The sequence below is a fragment of the Ahaetulla prasina genome, chromosome 1 (assembly GCF_028640845.1).
Source record: "Ahaetulla prasina isolate Xishuangbanna chromosome 1, ASM2864084v1, whole genome shotgun sequence".
Taxonomy (NCBI): Eukaryota; Metazoa; Chordata; class Lepidosauria; order Squamata; family Colubridae; genus Ahaetulla; species Ahaetulla prasina.
The window spans coordinates 119,094,211-119,106,279 of record NC_080539.1 but is presented as its reverse complement, the minus strand read 5'-3'; the positions used below and the strand labels follow the sequence as shown (position 1 = coordinate 119,106,279).

At 33.7% G+C, this 12,069-nt stretch overlaps 1 protein-coding gene across 5 annotated transcripts in view; it reads left to right on the top strand.

Annotated features, from left to right (window-relative positions):
- SOBP (sine oculis binding protein homolog) overlaps positions 1 to 12,069 on the top strand; it is a 161,782-nt gene that overhangs the window by 92,155 nt on the left and 57,558 nt on the right. For 3 of the 5 annotated variants that reach the window (XR_009154045.1, XM_058174287.1, XM_058174296.1), the window contains one exon: positions 8,119 to 8,214. Coding sequence is in view for 4 of the 5 variants with exons in the window: in XM_058174287.1 (XP_058030270.1) it covers positions 8,119 to 8,214 (96 nt within the window). In the remaining variant the exon portion in view is untranslated. Of the gene's footprint in view, positions 1 to 8,098; positions 8,215 to 12,069 lie in introns of all 5 variants that reach the window. The other 2 variants (XM_058174305.1, XM_058174311.1) reach the window with 1 other exon arrangement.

The following is a 12,069-nucleotide window of genomic DNA, read 5'->3' as shown; positions in this document are numbered from 1 at the left end:
AGGAAAAATTAGTTGCCAAACCCAGAAAAGATAGCAGCCTCCATGGAACCATACTTAAGTCCTAATAAATTAATTTTGAACAAGATAATATTTTCAAGTTCATGGAAAGAGATAAGCCCAAAAGAAGGTAAATTCAGTTTGATCAGTGATAGTGATAAATTCAATTGCTGAGCTCCAATTGACTGTACTCCCTCCTACTCTGTTATGCACCTGATGTTGAGAAAAAGCCATATACTTTTCTTGTTCCACTGACTGTCAGGATAATTGGTCATTTCCCCCCTTCTCACTATGTGAGATTTTCATTTGTATCATTCAATTCTATTAATGTTAGGTGACAGACCTGTTAAAAGCGGTAGTAATATGATTTGACAGAGAACAAGAGAGAATGATTTCCTTGACCCTCAAAAGTGCATGTGGCTTTTAAAATAAACAATTAAATAATAAAAACAAGGGAAGTTATTGACAAAATGGCTGATTGTATTACTATTTTCTGCCCAATGCAGAAAATGTTAGAACCTATGCAATTATTTATTTTTATTATTTATTTAATCAAAACATATGGTTGTCCAGCTCAGCACATGGGTGTACTGAGTGTCTAAAAATATTAAAATGTAAACAAAACCCACCCCACATGTACTAAAATAAACACAGCAGCTAAGAAAAAATACAATTATTAGCATAGTGAGGGGATGGACTCCTTCATACATTCCTTCAAATATGTTTTGTATTATATTTTGTTAGATTATTATTTCCTATATTTTTTATTTTATGTTTCAGCACTCTATAATAATATGCAAAAATTGACATTCAGAAAGAAGAATGATAATATAAAGATTGGAACTGTTTTAAGATTTAGATATTTTTAGTATAAAGTTTGGTTCAATAACTGATCAGAAAAAAAGTAAACAAGGTCCTTCCCGGTAGGGAGTAACAATACTGTGTTTGTGTGTGATTTATTTTATCTCTTTATTTTTAGTATTTTATAGTAAGCTGTGCTCTTGACAAGCCTTGGATGTCTGCCAATGTTTGACTCTGGTGATTTCTTAGTCTTATCAGAGATTATGTGTAAAAATCTTAAAAGAAAAACTATATCATTCCAACAAAATAAGAACTCACACATATATTAGGCACATAACTCTTTGTTTCTCTCCCTCTCTCTCCCTCTCCCACTCTCCTTTCCTCCCCCCTTCCCCTCAAATATACAGAGGATAAAAAGCCTAGAAGACAGTAATCCAGAAAATAATTTCTCTTATCCATTACCATAATGTTGGTGTTTGAAAGCATTACTGATAGAATGAAAGACAGGGGCACTATTTATTAGTTTTCAATTATGTTAATTCTTATAGCTCATTTTTATAATGAGATCTGAAGGTTAATCCATAAAATCAGGCTAAGGACCCTGTCATCCCTGGAGGCTTGCCAGAAAAATGCAATAACTTTATGAGGCAGAAGGATTATTGGTAGATAATTAGGCACATCACAATTTATACTGAGTTTTTCAGTTGTCTGTTTCACACTTATATCTGCATGTACACATGCACAAACAGAATAATCATACATAGTCAGCACACCAAGATTCTATGCATATAGCAACTGGATAATTAACAATTAGGTAATTTCAAAAAGAGACTGAAGGATTCTAGCCATATATGTTTAATTTGGCTGTTTAATACTCTATTATTTCTTATAGTTAGTTACCGTTAATATCATTATATATTATTTCTAGGTTTGTTAGGTGCCACCCAACTCTCAAGACTGACTCTGGGTGGCTCACAATGCAAGGCACTATATAAATATCAATTTACATAAAACAATAAAAAGTTGGCCAATCTGATCAACATATAAAATAAATATCATGTACCCAGCAATTCCATCAATCATCCTAGCCCAGGGACTGGGATTAAAGCCAGGTCTTTAAGGCCTTCAAAATGTCATCAGAATGGAAGCCACCCAAATTTCAGGGAAAGGCAGGCAACATGGCAGGCAACGTGACATATTGTTTCCTAGATCCTGAAAATGACACTATTTAATTGAAGGGGTACTGAATGTATCCACCCTGTCTGTCCAAATCAATGGGGCAAACATTGCAGATAGGCAATCCATCAAGTAGGATCATAGATTATGATTACACCAATAACAACATTGTAGGCCAGTTGCAATAAATAACAAGACTTATGTTTAAAAGGATATATTAAATTAGATCTATTAAAAGTTAAAACTGAAGTTTAAAAATAAAATAAAAAATGATATAGTCTATATTAGTCCTTCTCAACACAGTGTTTCTCATGCTGTCTGAGGAATTCTGGGAGTTGAAGTCTATCCATCTTAAAGTCACCAAGGTTGAGAAACACTGATCTATATACTTTGCCCAAAAGTGTGAGATTATTATTTTTTAATTGTGAAGTATATGTCTAATTTGTTCCTCGGTGTCATAGAAGATATATTCAAAAAGGCAACCATTAACATCTGCATATCTCAAAAGGTGAGATAAGAGAAATGTTGATGAGTACAAGAGTTATCAAAATGATGTGACCCAGAGATTACAGGCATTTGAATTCTATATAGAAAGTAACTCATAAACCTATAGAAATCTTTCAGACCCCTAGAACAATTCTTCCATTACCAAATTGTGACCAGAGTAGCCTTCTTCCAACCCATAGTAGGTATACAAAAATGGTACCACATCTGTAAATACATATTTTCAAAGAGCCATATAATCTGGACATCTGATAACATGTTCTGCCATTATTTTTATTTATACTAATAACCAAAGGCCAGTATTTCAGAAAGAGAAAAAAATCAATCTACAATTCATTTCTGTTCTAATATGAAACTTATGCATGTGATGCCACATTAACCTTAGTGGCCTAATGATCTGTCTCAAATAATTATTGAATTTTTATCTGTATATTTCTCTTAAATCCAGAAACCTTGTGCAGGTTAGAAGGTGGAAATTTCAATGTGTGTGTTTTTTTTAAAGCTCTGTGTGGGTGACAAATGAGAAACAGTCCTCTTGTGTTTTGTTGGGAAAATATTTATTTCCAAATTTATATCTAATCATTAATCCATAAGGAGACATATCCTTTTATTTTATGACTCACAGTAGGCATTTTCGCACATCACATTGAACCTCTGTAAGTTGTTAAGGTGCCATTCCTTGCCCCATCTTGTTCGGCTACTTAATATATTATCAGCAAATGCTTTGTATTAAAACCATGCTATATGAATGTGGAGAAACATTATGGTTAACTTAACATTAACTGGAAGTAGAAATCACATTAGTTGTTACCCTGCATTCTTAATTATATATGAACTGTTGATTTTGGTTAAGGCATAAATAGGATAAGTTAGAGACATAAAACTGTAATCATAGCATAAACATGGAGTGTTTTCATATACTTCCTTATTTCCATTGACCTCAGTTTTCATACACCGAGAACCAAAATAAGATAGAGACCAAACTGACAGCTAGTTCTGAGAGTCTCCTTTTTCAATTTCATTTTTCTTACCCAGCAGTTGCTTTTAATAGTGGATCCTTTATAATTGTAAAGATAAATGTAAGCAGCACCTTTGCTGCCACCATTTATATTAATACAAATATTGAAAAGGAAATTAAATTTGTAGAATGTCACAGTTCAGGGCTAGCTCTCCCCTTCAGGTTTTTCTGGAAGGCTTCTGACTGTTTTACTCTTACACAACAATGGTGGCAGGATTACAAATGTGATTAGAATCTGCCAGTATAAATTTCCGCAACACTCTGAAGTGCCTAATTTAATCTCTCTTGGGAATAGTAAGGAAATTAAAATACTCACTTACAAATATCTATACTTTTACCCAATGCAAAAAAGCAATAATCAAGGCTGCATCAGGACTTTTAAGTCCATCCCTGGCAGTTGACCTAATGCAAGGATTAATGCCAGGATCAATGTGATTGAAATGTCCAAAAGACATTTATTCCATCCATTCCATCCAGAATAATAAAATTGGAAGGTCTTCTAGCCCAATCCCCTGCTCAAGCAGAAAACCGTATACCATTCCATTCCATTCCATTCCATTCCATTCCAAGATGAAGATCCATGCTCCTGACCAAATACTGATTAAAACCTAGATTAAAAGGGACTACAAGTAAAGATGTGCTGTGTAACCATATTTATAAATTACAATTCAGACATTTATTTACGGTAGTTTAAACTTGTCTCCATTGTATCGTTTGTTCAATCTGTATTCACATTTTTTTCAGATACGTTTTGGTCTGAAAACAATCAAATTACAGATGCTAAATAATTTGTGCTTGGCCCTTCTGTTGTTGTTTTTAATAAGCATAAATATTGGTTTTATTATTTTTAAAGCTATTCCTGCAAGACAAGCAAAACTTTCCTCTGTAGTAAGGGTAAAAAGAAGCATTCAAAAAGGATGCATCTTTTAAAATATGTTGCCTCAATCTATGCATCTTTCTTTAAAAAAGCAATTATGTATTTTAGAAAATTTAGTGTAGATGCTTTTGAACTCTTTCCCCATGCATACGTAGACCACAGTTTAGCTGTGTCTGCCTGTGAATCAAAATGGTTGAGCTGAAGATAACAGAGAGTCCTCCAAAGCAACTATGCAGAACATTTTAGAGCAGGGGTCTCCAACCTTGGTCCCTTTAAGACTTGTGGACTTCAACTTCCAGAGTCCCTCAGCCAGAAAAGCTTTGCTGGCTGAGGGACTCTGGGAGTTGAAGTCCACAAGTCTTAAAGAGAGAAGTCTTAAAGGAACCAAGGTTGGAGGCCCCTGTACCAGAACATTATGCTTTGCTCATTTGAGTGCACTTTATAAAATGCCTCTTTCAAATGTTTTTGACAGCTCTAATGTGCATAATTTTGGGGTTGGTGGTGGTGGTGGATGGAATCTGGATAGAAGAATGTATGGGAGAGATTCTCAAATAATGTGATTTTAGCTGCTTTTCAAGATTTATCAAGTAGCTTAACAATTAAAAAAAATATTACTATCCAGCACAAATATCGGAAGCCCTCAAAATTTGGTTTAAAAAACCCCCAAGATGAACCAGTTAAAAATAAACCAAATCCAAAGCTTTCCAGGATAATCCTTCTATCTCTTGAAAATTAAGTTCTCCCAAGTTCAGTGGTGCTTACTTACAGATAAGAGGATTTGAACTGCAGTCTTAAAGCATAATATGAAATAAAAAATAGATAAGCAATACCGTAAACAAGATAATTTCATTATTGGTTATTATCTTACAGATAACAGCAGTCCCTCCTGTGATCATTTTAACAAATGCCCAGATACTGAAGAGTATATATGATTCTTCCATTTAACCTGGACCCAAATAATTTAAGTCTTTTAATTACCAAAAATTAATATTTTGAATTGAGCTTTGATGTACAGCACAATTACAGAATTGGTGTAATACAGTCTATCCATCTATTATAGAACTTCTTTTATAGTAGATGTCATACAGTTTGTGTTTTAAGGCATGTTCATGGGAAATGCATAATAATTCAGCTCTTAAGTAAACTAGATCAATTCTTGAAATTTAGCTTCTCAAAATTTTATTCTCAGGCTACTTTCCCAATCAGTGCATAACAATAATTTTGAATAGGCATATGACTGCAAGGGAAAGTATTAAACTCTTATGATAAGATTAAATTGGAGATTTGAATATTATTTAAGGAGAAGATATTAAAGAATTGGGGGAAGAAATAAGCATATGATTGTCTAGTACCTTAGTTTACAGAGAATCCAATGTTAAAAATATTCCTGGTGGTTTTTTTTTAAATCAGTTGTGCCCTTAAGAAAGTAGTAAAACCTGATGTAAATATTTATTTAGAGTTTGCTTCTAGAATTTGCTTGTGTAAGTGACCTATAATCAGTAATTATCCTACAAGCTATCAATTCCTTTTCTTAATTTTTATTTTGCAGTCCACTTACAACAGTGTGCCTATTAGCTAAAAACTATCCTTGCAATTTGCCCTATCAAGAGATTTAGACCCAACCTAGAGATTCCAGCTGCTTTGGCTTGAAAGACAATTTTCTATGAGCCCCCTTATTCCAAATTTCAGTGTTCCAGTCTGCTTTCTCTTTAAAATATTGGAAGGAAGAATTATGGAACTGCCTGTCATAAGTAATTTGGCCTAAAGAGGTTATATGAAAGAAATGGTAAATCACATTTATAAATTGAAATAGCTGTATTTGTCTGCTGGCACTGCTCTAGGCCATGAAAGCATATGCCACAATAAACATGGTTAGCTTTTAAGGTGCCAGGGGACCCTGCTGTTTTTATTTTTAACATTCTTCTTGTCTAAATCTTGTTTAGTTACTTCTTAGTGCCCATTGCTACCAGGATTTAAAAGTTAGGAGTGTTTGTGAAGAATTTTAGAGATACTAATTTGTATGGATTTAATAGAATTCCACTATTACTACAGAGAATTTTATTTTATTTTCCTAATATTTAGATTGGAATTAAATAATATATAATAATTACATTAGTAAACCTTTAGTTTTTGCTACTAGCCTGGAACTTCAGAAAAAGAGTATCCATCTGGAAAACCAAAATATGTTTAAGTAGAAATTGAATTATTTACTAAACTTTGGTACCCTTGATACTCCAGTTCAAGAAACCCCTTTTTGCCTCTGTAGCTGGGGAATTACATTTTTGAAAGCAAAAGAAAAAAGAAAAAAAAGGGAGGGGACATAAAAAGGGACAGATACAGGTATATTTTATAATGCCCATGCCAACAGAAGATAAATACTCTGAAATATGACACATGAAAATAGTTCACACAATATTAAGAAAACAGAATATCATAAGAACTGTCAGAGATAACTAGACAGGTATTAAATATTATTGTCAAAGATTCTCTTGATTAACGTAACATGTAGACTTTCTTTCTTTCTTTCTTCCTTCCTTCCTTTCTTTCTTTCTCTTTCTTTCTTTCTTTCTTTCTTTCTTTCTTTCTTTCTTTCTCTCTCTTTCTCTCTTTCTTTCTTTTTTACAGAACAGGAGCCAGAACTACCTGCTGCTTGCTATATGGCTTTCCTATCTATCTTCCCCCCCCCACTTCCTTTTCCAAGTTCACTGGGTCTTATTTAAATAAGCTGGCCTGAAGCCAGAACCTCATCATTTTAATGCAGTGTAAAATGTGAATATGCATAATTATATGCAAGCCATATGTGAGGGAGACAGCTCAACTGTGAATTTCAGGAGACCGGGAGAAAGGGAGAGTGAACAGTCAGGGATTAGATGAGATGAGAGTGGAACAGAGTGCAAGTGTCACCCAAATGAATGGTGTAATGAGCATGCTGCTGACACTCCTACTTTCTCCTACTTCTCTCTTTTTACTTTAACTCTAAACCAGAATATGCTGCAGATTAGAAGAAATTGCTGCAAGCAAGCAGTAGAGTTGCTAATGGAACTGCATTAATTTATCCATTTAAACTTCAGCTTCGTTAATGAACTGTTTAGATCAAAACAACCCATAACTTTCAGTTTACATTCTTAAATGTTTTAACATATTTGATTGCCCTCACTTAATGACAACTTGGTTCCAATTTTTTTTAAACATAAAAAGGAGAGCAAATCCATGCAATACAATGACTGTCAGAAAAAAGCACGACAGAAAATAAGACCTTGTTTCTTAAAATGTTTAATCTGGAAATACGTTACTGGTTGACCATTTCCAAAGGGTGAAATACCTATAGCATGTAGGTAATCTAATCCTTGAGGTACCAGAAAGAAGGGGAATAAACTGAAAATTTTAAGACTTCCAAGCCTACATATATTGGGAAGTAAGTCCCATTCATCTCATCGTGACTTACATCTGAATAGACATGAGTAATACTGTGCTATTAAACACTCAGAACAGAGAGCTGGAATCCTTCATTTTGGGGCTTGTTTCTTTGCTAATCTTTCATTCTTACACCAAAATCTATTTGCATGTTTTTAATGGTGTAATAAGCACTCAAAAGTTCTAATAACTGCATATATAAGATTTTTTTTTACTACTGTTGTATATGACATTCCCGTTTGTTTAATGATCTGAGCTGTTATGCATTTAGCTTATTCTTTTTCTTCCATTATTTCTAAGTCCCTAAATAGGCCATTATATTTCCCTTCAGGCTAGAGATGAAGATGGACATGCTGAAAATTTTCCCCAGCAGCACTATGCTAAGGAAACTCCAAGACTTGCCTTCAAGAATAACTGCGAACTACTTGTAAGAATAATATACTTACAACAAGTCTAGATTGTTACTTTAGCACAGTGAAAACAGTTTTTGAAAAAGCTTTTGTTCATGATTATATACATTATGAAGTATTATAGCTTTAAAAAAATACCATGTACCAGTTGGAAATGCTAAGTCTGCTATAGTAGAACAGGTCTGAATTCTCAATTTACTTGCAAATCTTTTCTTATAGAATAAAATGTCCTTGTAACTGAATTGTAGTGCCATCTAAAAAATGTTTACTCAGAAGAAAGTTCCACTGAGTTCAATGGAACTTACTTCCTAGTAAGTCTGCTTGGTATTGTAACATAGTCTTGTACCCCTTGCAAATCATTCAATGAATTGATAGTAAAACACCTGTAAAAAGAGGGAGGAAGGGAGAGAAATGATACCTAAACGACAGTTATTTTCTGTTCTCCATCTCTCCCTTTTTAACTTTTAACGCTGTCATTGTGTTTAGGTAATGTTAAAATTCCTTTCAACTGCACTGACACATGGTCCTCCTTTTATACTTCAATTATTCCCCTAATATACTGGGGAAAAAAATATACTTAATCACTCTTGTTCTCTGTGGTGGTGACTGAGCAAATCCAGCAAAGCACTCAGGAGGAGCATAGAATGTTTACATGGCATAAGAGAGATTATAGCAGCTCAGCTGTGAAGAGAGATCCGTTTGAAGGCAGGGTTAATTTGCTGTTCATTTTTGCGTTTGCCGCATGCAAAATAAACAGTAAATATAAATGAATGTTATATTTCTGCACAACAAAACAATTAGTTTTTAATAGTTTTGATTAAAATGTAACGATCGGTGCTTCAGGCTGTAATATTTCTTGTTTAGTTAAAGCCAATAGAAAATGAATGATCATTTATTTAAAGGAAGATCCTGATTATTGTACAATTACTATTCTGTTTGATGTTTTTGTTTCTCTTCTATTGTATTTACCTCTTTAAAGGATCCCTATATCAGTGGTGAAATCTGAATAGTTTGACAAAACAGCTATTTTGCTAGGGAGCACAGTTTTGTTTATAATGGGGGTGGGGGAAGATAGCAGAAATATAGTATTTTATTGAGACTGGTAGATGTTCTGTAGGGATTCCAGATTTGCCCCTTTCTCTGATTCATATTTTTTAAAATAATGTTAATGTTTTAAAAATTGAAAGATAGACAGTTGTAGTCAAGTGGAGCTATGCTCAAAAAAACCAAAAGAATAAAATATAGTACTGAGCTCAGCATTATATCTAGCTTAGTGCTAACATCTTTGAATCTATATTATTGGAATAATATCACAATATTATATGGGTTATAATCTTATTGTTGGAGCAGGCAAGAATAAGAAGACTTACCCAAGATCATCTTTTCATATCCTGAGTTTTTAGTTCAGGAAGATGCAAGTTATATTTTGTACTTTCCAGACTGCAGCATTCTTACTAGAAGTAACAGTCAGTTGACAAAATGGGACTTAATTCTGAGTAAACATATATGGTATTGCACTGTTAACCTCTTAAGAATTATATTTATTAATGTGTTTCTCCAAACTGGAAATACTCAATTCTGGTCCTATTGTTATTCCAGAATCTTCAAAGTATCCTTTCCAGGTCCTGCTATTCTTTTTAACTGCCTTCTCAAATTACTAGTTTTGCAAAACTGTACTTTCAACACATTTGTTCCCAGAATGCTTCTTAAATTGCTTCTGTTAGGAATTAATCTTGAAAATTATTCATACACAGAAGCATATTACTTAATAATTAAAATATAATTATTGACTTGCCTTCACTAAAACATTTTACAACAGTGTTTGGTCATTTGAAAATATTTTTTAAAAAATTAGTGTTTTAAATACAGTGAATAATTTGATATATTAATACAAGCTTCTTAGTATTTTTTTCTCTCAGAAAATTACATGAATGATCCATGCTTGGGAAATGCCTTCCTCCATACAGGGGAAGTGTTTCAAATGAAGAAGTCAGAAATGATTAAAAAAACATTTTATATAAATATATGCTGTTGAATTTTTTTCTAACACTGGGTATAAATCATATATTTTAGTTGCATTTTCCAGTTTTACCTATACCAAATTAGTCTGTATATTTTTACAATTAAAGTATTCTTAAAAGATGGATTTTGGTCTCTGTCCTCCTCCTATTAAGATCAATAGAAAACTCTTGTCAATTTCAGTGTAAGCCCTACTATTTACAAAATGATTATAAAAGTATATAAATTTGGTGATTCTGAGAATTTACTTTAAGAATATTAAAGCCTTATGTTTTCTTGAAACTCTGAAATATTTCATATTCTCACTGAAAGGAGACATGCAGTGGAAAAGATTTCATGCATAACAGAATGCAAGAAATAATCCAATATGCAAGTACTACATAAAAGCATCAGATGAATAATTTATTTGATTCTTGAAGCATCACATGAAAAATATGAATCTAAAAATAGCTGCTACCTACATAAATAATTTTATTTATTTATTCATTCATTCATTCGCTCATTCAATTTCTATAGTCACCTAACTCAACCAAGTGACTCTGGGTGGCTTACAATTCTAAAATTATAAAGCAATTAAAACAATTTTTAAAAGCATGAAAACAATAAAAGCATCCACAAAACCCAACAGCAGCTATGATGATTAATCAACTAATAGTAAAAGTAACAGTGCCCTTAACATATTCCGAGCACTGGACTTAGTTACTTAGCCAAGTTTTTAAAGCTTTGCAAAAGGCCAATAGGGTTGGGGCCTTCTAATTTCCAAGGGAAGAATATTCCATAAGGCAAGGACTACAGCAAAAAAAGTCCACCTTCTATTTCCCACCATTCAATACTCGTGGACTAACAGAATCTGCAGCATGTGCAAACTGTTGGATTGGGTGGGTAGAAACTCTTGAGAAAAGATAGCACCTCAGGTATCCCAGTCCCGAGTCAAGTAGGGCTTTAAAGGTAGTAAACAGTACCTTGAATTGCACCCAGAAACACACTGGCAGCCAGTGCAGCTCACAGAATAGTGGTATTACATGTGCTATGTAACTTGGAACCATTTATTACCTGTGCAGCTACATTTTGAATCATTTGAAGTTTCTGAATGCTATTCAATGAGGACCCCATGTAGAGCATATTGCAGTAATTTAAATAGGAAGTTACAAGGGGATCAGGAATGGTGAGCAGGCCTCCCAGTGCTTGAATGGGCACAACTGGTGCTCTACCCAAAGGCATGGGAGAATTCTCCCAGTCACTACTACTCTTCAAGCAGGAGTTGTGAGTCTAGGAGTACCCCAAACTACATAGTAAATCTGTCTGGGATAGTGCCACCCCATCCATAAATTTTGCTTTATGAAGAAAATAGTAGTTTGGTGGGATTGTCTCTTCTAATTAGCATGCTTGTGTATATGGATATGGATATGTACGTATGCATATATACATATACATACATATATATATGTGTGTGTGTGTGTGTGTGTTTTCTGAGGTTTTCGCGGGTGTTTATATGTAGGTCTTTGGTTATTCGGGTTTTCTCCCGCGTAAAATTGAAATTGTCTTGGCGACGTTTCGCGTTTCGAGAAAACCCGAATAACCAAAGATCTACATACAAACGCGAAAACCTCAGAAAACAAATACACACACACACACACACACACACACACACACACACTCACTTACTGTAGACATCCAGAAAAATATGCATTCATTATTGCACTTCCTATTGATGTTTGATGTATGAATGCCCTCTTTGGCCTAGTTCTAATTATGTCTTTTAAAAAAAAAAAAAATACATGACTAATTATAGGTTTGAATGCAGATCCATTCAAGTACAGGTGCAGATCCAACGTGGAATGTGTCCAATCTAT